Source organism: Melozone crissalis, unplaced genomic scaffold (genome assembly GCF_028551555.1).
Source record: "Melozone crissalis strain CALT ecotype California unplaced genomic scaffold, PUWL_Pcris_2 ptg000007l_1, whole genome shotgun sequence".
Classification (NCBI taxonomy): domain Eukaryota; kingdom Metazoa; phylum Chordata; class Aves; order Passeriformes; family Passerellidae; genus Melozone; species Melozone crissalis.
In genome coordinates, this window is record NW_026535785.1 from 15961349 (window position 1) to 15978403 (window position 17055).

The 17055-nt window shown below is 43.6% G+C and overlaps 1 protein-coding gene across 1 annotated transcript in view; it reads right to left on the reverse strand.

Annotated features, from left to right (window-relative positions):
- Nucleotides 1-490: 490 nt before the first annotated feature.
- The window catches only part of LOC128932721 (neural-cadherin-like), a 59252-nt gene continuing 42687 nt past the window's right edge, over nt 491-17055 (reverse strand). Inside the window, exons 22-33 of the mRNA XM_054269402.1 lie at nt 15386-15657; nt 14386-14600; nt 13259-13386; nt 12611-12738; nt 11179-11302; nt 10438-10618; nt 9397-9563; nt 8355-8619; nt 6564-6744; nt 5374-5618; nt 3731-3885; nt 491-856 (exon numbers count right to left, since the gene is read on the reverse strand). Of these exons, the coding sequence (XP_054125377.1) occupies nt 491-856; nt 3731-3885; nt 5374-5618; nt 6564-6744; nt 8355-8619; nt 9397-9563; nt 10438-10618; nt 11179-11302; nt 12611-12738; nt 13259-13386; nt 14386-14600; nt 15386-15657 (2427 nt within the window). The remainder of the gene's footprint in view (nt 857-3730; nt 3886-5373; nt 5619-6563; nt 6745-8354; nt 8620-9396; nt 9564-10437; nt 10619-11178; nt 11303-12610; nt 12739-13258; nt 13387-14385; nt 14601-15385; nt 15658-17055) is intronic.

Consider the following 17055-nt stretch of genomic DNA (forward strand, 5'->3'; position numbering starts at 1 on the left):
TTTTTCTTCAAATAACTTTCAAAGCACCAGAAGGAGCACATCCAGCATGCTTCCCTCAGCTCCAGCTCACCTCAGGCCGTGTGCACTGGATCCCTCAAGAGTCCTGACTTACTTCAGTGATAAAAAAGACCTGTACTTCTTAACCACAGTATGTGAATAACTGCATACCCTAGATTCTCTCTTTATTCCTCCCATTTGGTTTATACACCAAAATGCAGATGTCCAGCATGTGGCAAGGTGAGCCCCTACCCACCTTTGCTGCCCAATGTGCCTCCTTAGTGGGAATCTGAATCCCTGTTGTAGCAAGGAAAAAAGGCCGGGTGTGGGAAATACAGAGCAGGACTATAAAAAACCAATGTGCCTCCTTAGTGGGAATCTGAATCTCTGTTGTAACAAGGAAAAAAGGCCGTGTGGGGGTAATACAGAGCAGGAATATAAAAAACCGTGCCTCACCTCTGCCTCCAGACCTGCAAAGAGCAGCCTTGGGGAGCTACAGGTCTCCCGCCTCTCTGTGCGAGTACAGCTCCCTCAGTTTCTCGAACTTGGGTCCCCACTCGTGGATGTCCTCGCCGGCGCCGCCGCCCAGCCCCGCGGAGCTGAGGGAGCTGAGGGAGCTGAGGCTGCCGGCGCTGGAGCCGGCGCCCTCGGTGCAGAAGACGCGCAGCGAGTCCTGCGGCGGGCCCGGGGCGCGGCTCTCGGCCTCCCTCAGCAGCGCGGGCAGCGCCCGGCCCAGCGCCGCGCCCCCCCCGGGCCCGCGCCGCGCCCTCACGGCGGCCGGCGGCTCCTTCCTCCTGTGCGCGGAGTACGCCGGGCTGCCTTGGATGGACACCTGCAGCTCTGCCATGTTGTAGGCGTCCTGCGGGGAGAGACGGGGCACAGCGAGTTAATACTCTCTGTAGGTCCCACAGTTCGTGTTCCGGTGGGAATAGAGAAGGAATGATGGCAAGTCAGTCTGTCCGCTGTGAGCACCTGAAGGGCTGGGGGTTCTGCCAGCTCTGGCACCTGCCATGCACCTGAGGAAGCCTGAGGAACACCTGTGCACTCTGCACTGCTGCGGGCACGCTCAGAATCGAGTCTGATTTCATCCAAAAGCTAAATAAACGTGACAGAAACACCCCAGCTTTTGTTCTGAAATTCAAAGTGTCTTATCGTGACTGGACACTGATCCCACAAGTGTAGCAGAAGACGTAAGAAACAGCATGTTATTCACAAACAGCATGGTAAAGAAATCTTTCTGCTGTAGTAGTTAAAAAATGAACTGTGATTTCTGATAAAATTTTACCAGTCTCTGGAATAATGCCTAATTATGTTACATGGCAGTGGCACAAGTGTAAAAGCCAAAAACTACTAACTCCCAAAAAAGTCACTAATTCCCTCCCAGCTCAGTGCAGGAAATGCTGTCTGGGAATTGTGCCACAGCCTCTGGCACAAAGCTGCCAATGCCAGCAGTTAATGGCATTCAGTGATCAGAATCTTTGTGCCACCTGCAATGAACAAGTCTTGTCCCCAGCATCCTTTGCCTCCCTACAACCAAAGGTTGCATCCCTGGACTGATTTACAGGCCAAAGCAGAATGCAGACAGGTGGAGGAGGACAGAATTCATTAGAGCAAAGAAATAATTATTTCTGTTGCTAATACTGTTCATGGTAACAGGAGCCACCCGTGACAGAGGTGTGGAATCAGCACTTCCCCAAAGATTTCTTTAGCTGTCCAGCATGTGGCATTGTGCATAATCATGAGATTAACCAAGGTAATCTCAGTGAGCTTTGCTGAATTTCCCCTGGAGGCTGAGAACAACTTAAATTCCCCTCACCTGCAATCAAGAAGCTGCCTAAGTGGCAGGATGGGGTTTGGGACAGGAGCTGCTTATTCCCATTCCTCCAGAGACTTAGGAGAGCTGGTGATGTACACCAAGACCTGCAGCCCAGATCCCTGCCTTAGGCATGTCCTGACTTAGTGCAAGCCCCAGTCCAGCCCCACTCTGAGCAGGGGTACCAGGAGAATCCATGACTTGGAGCAGCTTTGCATCGTGCACAAGTGGGAGTTGTTCCAATGCAGACTTGATGATCCTCCCCTCATTGAACTGGGTGATAATAAAAGCATTCTTCACTGCTACTAATTGTTCATTAAAATGACACATTTCTTCTGATAATAAACCCTTCTTGGCTGGCCATCCACAAACCCAGCTCAAGCCTTGCCTCTGAGTCCAGAGCTGGTTTTTAACAACATCTGGTGGTCAGCTGAGTTCAGTCTGTAATCAACAATGCACTGACCTCCTGCAATTTTTATAAACTCCTAATTTCTCTGGGGGGAAACTTTATTTATTTCAGATACAGAAACTCCTTCATATGACAACCCCTTGTCCTCATAGCCCTACCATCCACAAACATTACAAAAATGAAACTCTCTTATGCAAGCAGGATCCTTTTGTTGAAGTAACATTAGAACACAACTAAGGTGGTGTAATTCTAGGTATTTTGGGGCTGGTTTGTTTGGGGTTTTTAAATCTAGACAAACAACTAGGTTTTACCTTAAAACAGTCTCAGCAACTGTTAAATCTGAATAATTTAGGAAGAGTACACAGAACCCAGAGAGGCTTCACTCCAAGCACTGTTTCTTCAGGCAGAATAATAACCTCAGATGGAGATCATCAAGTCACTAATTTGGTTCCAATGCTTAAAATAAGAAGTGCATTTTAAGAACTCTCCAAAAGTAATTAAACATGTCATACAGTAACTGTAGATTTCCTCAAAGAGACCTTCTGGGTGTAAAATTGCAAAATATTGCAGAGGAAGTTAATCTGATTAAGGAAAACAGGCTTTAGAGCTGTCTATGTTATCACATGGGAAATGTCTGTGTTTATTACGTTCCCACTAATTCACCAGGAAAATAAGGATACTCTGCAAGTGAGAATATTTTTAAATCAGACTTTTTTTGGCTTTCACAGTGGTACCATGACTATTATTACCTCTGCAGAGTCACACCACCCCCTGAATCCATTAAATGATCAGTTGGCAATGACATTTCCTGCCTTATATAAATATAGAACTCATCTATAGGTCAATAAATAATCTATTAAGAGTACTTGTTTATAATATTCACTGTTTTCCTTCCAAGCTCTGCCTCTCACTGACACATGAAAACCTTAGAACAGCCAGCAGGAATGTTAATAATACCTGCTTTGGGCATAATCTGCTCTGCTCTAAGTATAAACAGCTTGTGTTCAGTGGTGTATTTTTCTCTAAACACAAAAATGCAGAGAGGTTCTTCCCCAACCACCACATGCTCCAGGGCCTCAGAGGAGCCAATGCAGCACCTCCCCTTCCCAGCAAGGGAGGTGTGAACACCTGCTGTTGGGAGCAGGGTCTGGAAAAGCCTGGCCATGAGCAACACTCACACCAGGCTCTTCCAAGCCCTTGGAGCTCCAGCAGGAATAAGCCCTGAGAACTCCTGAGCCCCAAAACCAAACCCAGCAGCTGTTCCCTGCTGCTAAACCCATCCTACAGGCTGCTATCAATGTGGACTCAGGATCACTGGCTCTAAGACAAATTAAAAATGGATAGGCACTTATCTCTGCTTAGGAAACATGCACCCTCATCCAAATAATTCATTTGGCCCTTGCAGGGCTGAATCAGCAGAACAAAGACTGAAGACAGAGCACAAAATGCATTTTCCTTAGCACAGTGAGCCACTGGTCCCCTCTTAATTGTAACATAACAGTGATCCTTACTTCATCTTGCTCCCCACCCCCTTCTTCGTTGTAGTTGAGGATGTTTTCCCTGATGTCCTCCAGATCCTCGGGATGAGCAGATCCGTGGTAAACGCCTCCGTGCAGAGCCTTGCGCGTTCTCCAGTGAGCCCAGAGGAAGGCAGCACTGAGCAGGGCTGTGGGGACACAGGAGCAGAGCACAGGTGATGCAGGCACCAGAACCCCCGTGCACAGCAGGGGCTTCCCAGCAAATGCCTGGGCTTTGCACTGTCCAGTGTGGTGAACATCAAACACAGAAGGAAAACAGCCTTTAAAGAGCATTTTGCAGCACCCTTTAAAGCTCAACTCGAAGTTGGTTAAAGACTAAGTGATGTCTCTGACCTGTCTCTGTCCTGTGTGGAGTTGAACTTTGTCACAGAAAATGCGTTACAGAGGGGGACAAAGAAGAAATAACATGTTGACAGTAACATGACACAATTACACACAAATGAAACACAAGAAGACACAAGACAGAAGAGGAAATTACTTTTAGATGTTTTACTAGAAAACAAGAATCAGGCACATTTTGCCTTAGCATTCATTAATTTAAACATTTTCCTTAAATGCCGAAGTGCATTTACACAACTGACAAGCTTCAACATCAGATACTGAACATTCTGTAAATAGAAATTGTGTATCACTCTGCTACCAACTCTATAAAAATCAATAAAAGCTCAGAGTAGGACCTCAAAGCATTGAGTACCATAAATTAGCAGTGCAGTGAACTAAAGAAACTATAATCTCTTATGGAACATCTACGTGGCAGCAGTTCTGTGCAGCAGCATCTAAATGGCCTTGGGACTGAAACTGGGGTACACAGAGATCATGCCCTGCACTCCTCTAACATAGAGATCTATTATCAACCTCAGCTATCTGGGATTCCAAGAGCTGCAATACCACTTAGCTTCCCACAAATTTGCTGCTCATGTTTGCATGGCAAACATAGTATCTAGCAGAGTTGGGGAAAACTATGGTATTTTCATACTCTTACTGCAACTTTTGAACAAAACTGCCTCAATGCTAACAGCCAGGAGAAAAACCCTATGTCTTTACTCAGGCAAACTTCATAACATTTGAATAAACAAGACTCCAAGATGTGATCCTTTCTCCTAGTAACATCCTTCTGGTTTTCCTCTTTAGATCAAATACCTAAGCCTGGACATGGCTGAGGAAAACAAAACCAGCTGTTTAGGAGCTGGGACACAACTGGCAAGATGCAAAGTTTGCTCCTTCCTTACCAGTGTATTCCTATCAGACAAGAAGTTTCTCCTAGACTGAAAAATCTGTTTTATACTCAGCAGTATTTTAAACAATGTTTATCTGATTTCCACTCTTGCTGTTTAATTGCATTTGCTTCCAATTATGCATGTGAACAGTTCCTCAGCAATGACGTGAAAATGTGAAGAAAACAAAACTGCAGAGACCTTCCACAGCTCACAAATGTTGATTCACTTAGCAATGGATGCACAGAAGGATGAGAAATCAGTGACGGGATGAGGGCAAGGGAACGAAGGCAGAGTTGGGTCTCCCTGGGGATTTCCAGCAGGAGATGAAGCAATGGCCGCTCAGGACAGGTGGACACGTGCCTCACCACAGGTAGTACAGGACGTAGTTGCCGTAGCTACCTAGGAGTGCCAGGAAGCAGACGCAGATGGCGAAGAGGGAGGTGAAGCTGAGGCCGGTGTCCCTGTGGAAGATGGCCAGCGTGACCTCGCAGTGGCGCCCGCTGTAGCCGTCGGGGCAGTGGCACTGGAAGGTGCTGGGGGACAGGGACACGCAGGTGCCGTCGTTGCAGGGCCGCTCGGCGCACGCCGTGTACACGCACTGCCGGCCCGAGGCGTTCTCCAGGATCATGTGTCCTGCAGGGCAGCTGCACACATCGGGGCACAATGGCAGAATGGTTATTGTGAGAGGGAACAGCCGTGACAGGCAGCACTGAGGGTTTAAAACACACTCTGCTGACACTTTTGGCACAGTTTCCAAAGCACTACTGGGACTAAGTTGTGTGAAATCATGACAGGTTATAGCTGTCCTGAGGCAGCCGTAAGCGTGAGCTCTACAACTTCAGACCCTTATATCTGGGCTTTCAGAACTCAGGTATTTCCACTGCTTTCTGAAAGATTATCCTTGTGACAGCCAGCTGGGTTTGCCTCTGCAGTTCTGGCAAGGCAGGACAAGCTGTGCTAAGTTCTTTGAGTCTCCAGAGTTAGAGAACTCCATTTGTGTGGACAGTGACAGTCAGGAGAGTGTGCAAACATTAAGGTGTGTGTAAGTAAAGTGTTCATTTGCACACCACAGGAATTAGTGTTGTCCTGACCCCAGGCACAAGCACAGGAATCTGAGCTCAATAGTGTGGTGTTCCCAAAGCAGCTGGAGGAGCCTGGGAGGGAACAGAGGCAGCAGCCTGGGGCAGTGCAGGAAATCAGATCCTCACAAGAGCAGGCATTGACACTGCACAGCAAACAAGCTTCACAGCACAGCCAGGGAACTGTGCCACTCCAGCTCACACACCCGGCTGTCCTGCTTCCAGGGTTTACAAGCATTCTGGATGTGCTGCTGCTCTTTAAATGTTTTCCATTAGACAGGCAGCTGAATTTGCTCCACAATCCCTGGAGCCAGGCTGATTACATCAGCTGTGCTGGTGTCTCTAAGGACACAGTATCCTGCTCACTGTGCAGGTGTCCAGCCTTGTGTGCCACTGTGGCTCCAGGGATTTGATGAGATTGCCAGTGCCAGCCTTCAAGCTGCACACTTCAACATGCACCCTTTCCCACCTCATTCTGAAGGGTTTTGTGCTTCTATTTCCACCAATTACCTGCATTCATGCATCATCCACAAATCAATACAAATAAATTCTTGGTTGCAAGGGTTATTCCTACAGGCCTCCGAAGAACAGCCTTCTTTGATGCCTTGGGCACTCAGTACTGACACCAGCTCCTTCCCGTGAGTGTCCAGAGGGATTCTGTAGTTGTTAAATCTGACATCCTTCATACATCCTACAGGAAGGCACAAAGAGACAGTTTTAAAAACCATTCAGCAGGCTGTAAGAACCATTTGAAGCAGCTGTAAGATTTGGCAGTTTATGCTTAACAAAGGACACAGGCTATCCAAGTTTAAATCCAGGACTGAATTCACTTAAACTCTCATAGCATTGTCCTTCAGTTTTGGACTGAATTTGCTGAAGTTTTAGATCAAGATTCCCAGCGCTTTCCATGAGAATCAAGTGCTGCTGCAGGTCTGTGCTGATTTTGGCTGTGACAGGCTTAATTCTCTTTGCAGGGGCTGGTGTGGGGCTGTGTTTGGGACTGTGCTGAACACAGGGTTGACAAATAATGGTGAGAGAGTCTTCAATCAGGGATAGAAAATTTGTACTGAAGATGTGTGACATTCACTTTGTATGCACGAGATGCCTCAGCATGAAAACATACACTTTGATTAATTAAGTACATTTTATGACTTTGAAGTCCTTAAAGTTTCAGCTACTTAACAGCAACATTAATAATCCTAATTAAAATTATCTTCCTGCAACCATTTGACTTCTTTATTTACTTCAAAACAAACACTATTACTCCCATAAATAAAAAATTCAAAATATGCTCCCTAATCCATATCATAAACTTTATTGGAATACTTCTAGTAAAGCAATAGAAAACAATCTTTTTCTAAATAATTTGTGATACATTTAAGTTGTAAATTATTACTCTATTTAATTTCTCTCCAGGCACCTTTGTATTACTCATTGAAGTACTTTTGTGTGGTGAAAAGATGACCAGCTTGCTTTGAATGGATTTGCTAGGACCTGGTTAAAGAGGTGAAGGGCATGGGAGAGAGGTGACCCATAGACACCAGGCAGGTTTAACCAGCACTGATGTGTGTTCCTTGGCAATAAAAGCTGATTTGCTTTACTTGCACTGTGGGTTTAAGCAAAGGCCAAACTTCCAGCTGAGATCAGAGCAAAGAGCTGCCATGGATATCCCAAACTTCCAGTTCTTTATATTTCTCCTTTGTGGAATTACTCAGTTTCCAGGCCAGAAACTGATTTGCTCTTAATACACACTGTGACCTTATCCACTCAGTTGCTAAAAATTCAGATTTTTAGCTCTAATTCAATAAACTATTTCTAATTTTAGTTAATGCTTTGACAGAGTGTAAAATCCAGTAATAGCAAGGTAATAAACCGGGGTTTGGTGGGTGCTATGCAATGCACATATAAGATGGAAAAATTGCTTTTAGCATAGGAACAGATGTGTTTGCGAGGGAAGGAGAGCTGGCAAATGGACCAGACAGAACCATGCACTGAACCAGCTCTGCCTATCCAAGGCAGGGAGCCATGCACAGTCTGTCTGTGAGAAGCTTCTGGATCTCCAGGTACCAACTCTGCAGCCAAGGCAGGAGGTGACCATCATTGTTCCAGGTCCAGTAGCCAGGTGTATTTGCAGGCAATTCCCTGCTGCACCTTCTGGTCAGAACAGCTTATCCATCCCTGTTGCAAAGTGTCATGCAGGAAATCTGTGTACTTTGCCTCTACATAAACAAGAAAGTTTCCTGCACTATTTTTTTATTTTTACAGGTCCGTATTATGAACAGTGAGATTGAGAATTCCTACCTTGAAAACTCCTGTTTTGACTGAATGGGTAGGTGTTTCCAAGGACCAAGCTGCTGGGGTCAATGACAATCTCTTTGTATATTCCTGCTGCTTTAGTAATCTCTCTCTTGCCACCTCCTTCATAAAGGCGAAGAGTAAATTCATTTTCATTTCTCTCCAGTGTGATGTGATGCCATTCACCATTATCAATGTGGTAGGAGGGAAGGCTTACAGAATAGTTTCCATCACCCAGATTGTATGAGACCACTAAGAATCCCTGAACAACCTTGTGGATAATTAACAAATAGCAAGAAACAAAAGAAAAGTCATTGCCTGGCATTTTCTATTGACCTGTAACTTCAATCTTACAGTATTTGCTTAAATTTAGGGTATGTTTACACTGCCCATTTAGGTGTAATACAGAAATACCAATACCACTACACATTTAGGTGTAATACAGAAATACCAATACCACTACACATTTAGGTGTAATACAGAAATACCAATACTACTGAATTAGACAACCTAAATGTGGTAGCAATATACTCACAGTAGTATCTAAGTCACCTTAGGAGTAATTTTACTCTGATCTCTCTTGCATAAATTTATGGGGTTCTTCTAATAGTTGAGAGTCGGGTGTATCACAGCTACAGTCACAGCTCAAACCAACATGGCTGAAGAGGTGACTTGTTCAGTGGTGTGTATAAAATGAGAAGGTTGTCACTCTCAGAGCCTGACATGATTAGAACTGCCACAGGCACCTTGCTTGGCAGTCTGAACTACACAGAATTGGCCACATGGTTCACAAGGACAGCAGGTACACACCCCATTCATCCTGTTCTTTACAGATTCTGTATTGATGTGGGCATTGAAACCCAATGGGATACCACAGCTGAGTGGTCAGTATCTCGAGTAAAGGATCAGATGTGTCTATCCATAAAACCAATCCCAGACTCTGGTGCTCAGCATAAGGCCTTTGTCCTGTTTCCACCTGTTGAGTGAGTGTGTCTCTGAGCTGTGTGTGGCTCTGGTGTCCCTGTCACTGTGTGGGTGGTGGCCTCACCTGCAGGGTGATGTGCTCGTCCCTGGCGCGGGACAGCACGGAGGCGATGACGCCGTCGCGCTGCCGCGTGCGCACCAGGGCCTGCAGCAGCGTCCTGCGCGCAGACACGCTGACAGGCAGCTGGTAGCGGATGTGGCTGCCCGCCTCAAACCTGTACTCCTTGGCCACTGCAAGGGAGAGAAACCTTTAAACCAGCTCCTGGGGAGAGGGAAACATTGCTATTGCCCTAATGTCATAATGAGAGTCGAAAGGAACAATTGCGATGCACAATTGCAATGCACAGTGTGGATGTGTGAGACAATTTGTCCTCTGAGACACACTCCTGTATTTATTTCCACAGCTTCTCCAGTCACTCTCACACTTCATTTTCCTCTGTAAAGAGGTGTTCTCCCACCCAACTAGATCTTGCTAATACTCCTCCTTACAATGCTCACATGGGATGACAGCAGGGAAGCAGCACCTCTGACCAAGAGAATAGACTGGAGACCAAGTACCACCATCAAATTTCACAAGCTGCTATTTTATAATTGTCTTTCTGCTGCAAACTTTGGCTCTATGAGAACTAAAAATCCTACTATTCCCAAAGCATAGATCCTTAGGCCAGCAGAGTCTCTTCCTGACAGCAAAAGAGCAGAGATTTCTAATTCCAGTTGCATGGTTCTTATTCTGCACAGAAAGTGGTACTGGCACACTCATATTTTTTAGGCTATTAGATATTTCTGAAAGTGTAAACAGATGCAAATCAAACAACTGTAGCAAAATAAAATACTTTCTCACAATTTTTTTGTCATGCAGCCATGTCATTATACAGTCATTGCACAAACACTCTCAGGTTTAAAGAAATGATCCTGCACTGAGAAAGCAATTTCTCAAAAGGAATTAGAAAAGAAATTGTCAACAATCACAGGCAACTACACTGCAACATGGCTTTACAGCATGTAATGTAAAGCCACCTCAACAATCATTACCTGCAAATACTTGAAGTTTCCTGTACTGTAAGATTTAGCAGCCTACACTAAGGAAGCAGAAAAGCAGGTTCACCTTTATCACAGCGATAGCCGTGGTAGCCTGGCAAACAGTGACACGCAAAGGAGCCCCAGTCCCCAAGGCACCTCCCATGGGCACCACAGGAGGAAGATCCCATGGTCTCACAGCTCCCATCCGTCAGGGAGCAGCCAGGGAAGCTGTTCAGGGACTCTGCAGGAGACTGAAGGTCGTATACCTTCAAAAGACAATTCATGACACAAAAATAGTATTTGAGAAACATGTTTCATTTTTAAACAGAAATAGCTGCACCACTTCACTGTGTGCTACTCATCTGCATTGCTTAAGTTGCTAAGTTTGCTTTTTGACATTCAGACTTCAGCTGATTTTATCAGGACCATCTTTTGCCTTTGAATAAACTCAACTGACTATGAAAACAAAAAATCCCTAATACTTCCTAACAAAGCAGACAGCTGGCATAAATATACCATTATACAATTGCCATTCAGAAGTTCCCTGAATGCACAAAGAAGCTTGGAAAACAGCTGCATGAAACAGGGGATAAACAAACACACAGTTCCTGCTCACTAATACATCTCCTTCTATTGAGAAATAACTTTTCAAGGTACTTATTCTAATTATCACAGGAAAACCCAGAATTTTCTTGTATTTTACACTGATGCATGTGGGCATTTAATACATTGGTGGAAGCAGAAGTTTCATGTACAATATCAATCTCCCAAAAGTTGAATAAAGAAGTTTTCTTCTCTGCTAAAGCAAACATTACTCTGCTCTTACCTGAGTATCCAAGATGAAATTGCGCAAGCAACCAGAAAAATGTTTGTGTAGCAGTTGTGGGTAGGAGTAGGGTATGGACTCCTTCACACCACCCAGCTGCAGAACATGGTTCACATTCAAATACCTTTAAAAATCATATCAATAATGAAAATAGATGGGCATCTACCTTCAAACATAGGCAGACAAATAAATAAATAAATAAATAAATACATGGCTTTTCCAAATAACAAAGACTTTTAAACATAACTAGAATGCAATTACTTTATCTTCTCCTTCTGAAATAAAGCCTTTTAAAATAAAGTGTATTTTTTTAAACATGACAGTGAAACCTGCTGTAAGTTTAACTGTGGGGCACTATTACATTTTGGGTATGTTTGCATTCAGGTCAGAAACAGCTGTGATATTCTAGACACCATATTCTCCTTCAAGTGCTCTGTGTGTACACAGGCATCCTATGCTGTAGGAATACTACAACAAAGGCTGTTCTGTGTATGACAAAACTCAGAAATCTAAAAGTTGGGTCCATGTGGTGTAAAAGGCATGGTAAACATGTCCAAGCTCTGCACTGTCTCATAATCATCTCTCCAAGCCAAAGAACTCCATGCATTTTAGTCCTCATACTTTCTTTTTCCCAGAGTTATCAAGTCATTTCTTTTGTTTCCATTTATCCTTATACTTTTCCCTTTTTTTGTGCTCCTTTCATGACCAGGAGAGCTCCATGCAGCTGTGGACAAGGCTTAATCCCAATGCTCATCAGAAAGCTTGCTTGGACTATCTATTCCACAGCTAAAGTGTCTTTGTTAGTACAAAGGTTTCCCTAAAATATAACCTGAATATTCCTCACTGTAACTTTAGGCCCTGCACAGAAGAGATTGTCTAAATCCTCTTTGTACCATTCTTTTGTACACACTGAGACTTATCATATCTCTCCTTAGTTCTCCCTTCTTTCTGTTAACTGACCTCAATTCCTTCATTCTTGATTCTTACTCTTAGGGTGAGCTGATCAGTCATTGCTCTTCTCTGGACTGTACCCCCCTGCTCCTTGTCCACCCTGCAGTGTGAGGCACCAACTGTACCCAGGACTCTGATGTCAACTGGCCTAAATTTGTGAGGTTTTGAAGAGCAGGCTCACAGTGAGTTGATAAACAAGAGAAATCCTGTGGGTGGAGGGTGGTACACAGGACCCACAAAAGCTCCAGTAACAGCCACAGAGTTTTGGGGCTATCAGTTAGTACTGCAACACTACTCAGTGGAAGACTGGTTCCTTAAAATTTATTTAGTTCTTTGAGGTCCAGGCTTGGGCTAGAAGACCTGAGAAAAGGGGAAATGCTTTTTATGCTCCTAGCCATCAATAACTCGCCTTCAGTCTAACAGGTCAAACGTTCACAGGCCTTAGAACCAAGTGCCTGCCAGGGAAGCTGCAGGAATGTACCTTGCTGTCCGTGGAACAGAACCCAGGACTTCACAGTCCGTGCGATCCTCGGTGGAGAGCCAGCGGCCAACGCCTTCGATCTCGGAGAGCACGGTGGCGCTGCAGCGATCCAGAGTGAACCTGACAGCCTGCACAACACACACTGAGCTGGCCCTGCTGCACCCAGCCTCAGCTTCCTGCACACTGTCATCCAGAAAGGGCTGGGGGGTTCCCTGTTCTGTTCATCTTGCAATAACCAGTAAAGCCAAAATGGAACCATTTAGCAAAGTAGGAACTTCTCAACTTTATTTGTGCTTCTGAGTATTTCAACCACTTGCACAAGACCTCTAACTGCATTTGCAAGTAAATAAATATCTGCTTTTTGTTCCTAAGTAATGGATTTCAGTGGCCACATTCTACATGTGCTGCAGCAGAGCTTAGAAAAGGTAAAGATAACAGAATATGGATTACAACATCAGTGGATATGAATTCACAATGAGGCTGTCCCAAAATTTCTATTACTCATCAAACCTACACAAGCAGTTAGGACAATAGCTATTGTCTGTTCTTTATTGAAAGTCTGTTCTTTCTACCCTCCTGTATCTGCACAGGGAAATATTTTTAGAAATATTAATATCCTGATATGAAAAAAAAAATCCAATAACTGACCTGACCATTAGTTCTGACTTCCAGTCGATGCCACTTCTTGTCTGCTACATTCAGATGACTTGGAAACTGCAGCACCACAGAACCTGAGCCATGGCTCATCTTCAGCACAGGAACACCACTAGAGAGTTCTAATACAATATGAACAAGAAATTAAATTCAGCTACAAAATGTCACTTTTGGTATCTCAGCAGTTAGTGACTGTACTGATTTACTGGTTATTGCTAGTCACATACAGGGGGGTCACTACAGAAATAACTAGAATTATACCCTATGTCTTCTATTAAGCAGAAGTACTCATTCAGAATATTGTTTACTTATACACTTCAGATTATTCCACTTCTCTGTCAAAACACTGAAACTAATTCCTGAGAAGCAATCTGCAATTTTATGATGCTCTAAAACAATTAATATATGCAGGTTTCTTCTTTTCCATCTTCTACTCAAATTTACAAGTAACTGCAAAGCAAGGCAAAAAAAAAGGGGGGTAAATTATTAACTATTCAACCACATGACCTTTCAATTAATCAGGAGAATATAAAATGCCAGCCATACTGTTCATCTTGTGTGTTAATTCACAAAAAATAAGCAGCAGTAACCTTTTAAATATGTGTCAACATAAAGCATTGACTTCTACTTGTAGATGAATCTTCCCACAATGGCAGGTGGGGCTGGATTCACCCATCACATCATTGCCAGTTTAAAAAAATCTGCAAAATTGCCCCAAGACCAAAGGGAGTTTAAGTGGATTTTTTTCTCACCAAACTAGCTAAGAATGACATCCAACTAAGACTGCACTACTCGTGTAATACCTATCTTCAAAGCACCTAAATTCCTTTACAGCACTACAGTTTTTCTAGGCAGGTTCTTTTTTTATATATATCCATCTGTTTTGCTTTCCCCTTCATTTCTACAATTCTGTGATGAGCCCAAAGCCAGAGGTGCAGGCTACAAAAATAGACATCAAAGGAGAAAGACTTGTTAGGAAATGCTTCAAAATATTTTTACACCACAAAATAAATTACCTCATTAAGTGGAAAGACAGAATCCATAGTCTAATTGTTACAGTGGTCACAAACAATCCATTCCCAAAAGACATTTAATTTTCCCACATCCTTTTGCAGAAGTACCTATTGCAATGAAGTTTTCTGTGCTCCCAGGTTCTGGATTTGATAAAGGGCCACTATATAGTAAAAGTCCATCTGGAACCACAGTAATAAACTCTAGAGAGAGTGAGCTTTCAAAACAAGGTCTGATGGGACGAAACCATGCATAACCATTTCCATGGAAACTGTGCTTCGTCTGCTGGCAGTCTGGTCCATGAAAGGAAGCAGGACAAAGACATCTGAAAGACCAAAAACAAAAGAAATAGTCAAAATTCCTCCATGTTCAGCTTTTTTTTTTGGTTCAGCAAATGCAGAACTTCAATCACAGTTAAAAAATCAGCAAAACAAAGATTTTAGCGGAATCTTAGGTTTGTTTGGCAATTCTTAAAATGCTCTAAGAGTACAAAGTATTTTTGTTCCTTATACTAACTCCCTCAAACAAAAAGTATTTTTGAGGCCAAGTTTTTGAGAACAACAAACTTTTTTTCCTAAGTAACACAGAACACCAAACATCAATTTATTACAGAGTAACCTTGGGGAGGTTAATTCCTAGCTGGAATTAATTTCACTAAGGGAATACTGCTGCATGCCAGGTGATGCTATAATAAAGCAAGTTTACAATCTAATGCTTTTTAGGCTCCTTATTACCCATTGTTTGAACTATATTTCACTCCTACATCCCTGCTGCTACCATTGATACTCACTTTTATTATTACTCTGCTGGAAAAGAGAAAAAAAACAGGGTGCACATGCCTTCATCCTGAATTAGGTGCTCTTAACAAATGACAAGTGTTAATTCTGTGTTCCCCAGGGTTTTCTTTGTTCCTCATGCACTTTTTGGGACCACAGCCCCATCGGGGCCATCAGGAAGCCCCTGTTGCTGTCAGGTTCACACCCCAATGCACGGGTGGGGTTTTTCTGTTTCTTCTCCAGTCAGATGCACATTTATGGTTATTTGAGGCAGGTACCACTCAGCACCTTAAAACCAGAGGGCAGAAATGATGTGCAGAGCAGGCTGGCTCACCTGTAGCCGTTCAGAGTGTCGACACAAAGGCCCCCGTTGAGGCAGGGGCTGCGGGGGTAGGAGGAGCAGGGCTGGTGCAGGCGCTCGCGGGCGGAGCAGGAGCACAGCCCGTGGCTGGAGGTGCTCAGGGACACAAAGGACACGCTCCCCGTGTCCAGCACTGTGGGGATGTCACTCACACTCAGGTGGTTTGTACAGCCCTCACTGCAGTTGGCACTCCTGCACTCGTCAACGTCGATCTGGGAAATGTTCAGTTTCAGAGCTGACTGCATCTGAGAGAAAAGACAGCACCACTGTTATCCTAATGAAGGCTTTTGCCTCAATTCTGAAAAATCGGAGCCACCAGAGACTTAATGCAGGGTTTTGTTTCTTGAGCATTACTTAGTAACATCCCTGATTATGTAGGCAAGAAAAATAATTTGAAAAATTCAGGAAACATTTCATTAAAAAATTACAGCAGTGGCATTTCCTAAAAACTTGATCACTGACGTGACAGTGTGAACATGTACTGGTCTAACAACATTATTTCCAAGACCATTATTAGACATTATTAGACCATCTGTACTGGTCTAATAACATTATTTCCAAAGCTCTGAGAGCAGTGAAACTCCACCTTCTGAGCTGCAGCATCTGCATCACACCTCTCTGCACTTCAACAGCAGCAACAGGAGTGTTTCAGCTCAAGCCAGGATAAAACCTTCCTCAGCAGCAACTCTCAGATATCATTCCTTACATTCTCTCACTCAAAAGAATAAACAAACAGCTGAGCTGCTTTCAATAATCATGTCCACAGACAGTGACCTGACAAGACAACTTTGTAGCAACTTGGATTTAGTCTAATGATTTGTGTCCCATAAATTTACATTTCATGTCAAGCTGTCTGCAACAAAACACAGTTCAGCATACTGGATACTGTACTCTATGCTACATTCATCTTTGTTGGTTCACTGTTTTTATTGTTAATTTGGCTTGCACCTGAAAGGCCAAGTACCAAATATAAAGAGCCTCAGTGTAACCACAGGACTGGTAATGCAGGAATAGTGACTCTGAGAGCACAACTTCCACTCCAAATGGAGCAAGGAAGCACTGGCAGAGAGGGAGGGAAGGGAGCTCACAGTAAGAGGCCAGAACAGAGCTGTCATCAGTCCTGGCTTTTTGTCCTTCAGCCTGCACCCCTAAATTATCACAGTTTGTTCCTTCCACTTATTTGGGAATTTTGCATAGGTGTCTGTTATAAAGCTTCAGAATTTCATCTGTATTTGATGATTCAAATACACTGAAATGTGTACCCAAAACCTGAGTTTGGGTTAGTGAGGTAAAAGACCTCACTACTCTCACAGTGGTACACAAATGAGCAAGGTATAAAAATGTAAAACTAACAACACTGGAGCTTGAATGTGGAGGTTTTTTTCCCAAATGGTAAAACATATGACAAATATCTTAAAAATAAGCTTTGGAAAGATCAAAACAAATACATAAATACTCAAGTGCTTCTATTTTTTTCTCATTTGTGTAGACATCTCAGTTCACCAGTGTAAGAACTTTGATCTTTATAATGCTTTGTCTCTATATTCTCAAATATCATAACAAGTATTGATGCCCTGCCCCAAAGGCACAGAGTATACTTTGTAATTACATGATGCATCCTGTCAATGCAGGTCTGTGTCTGC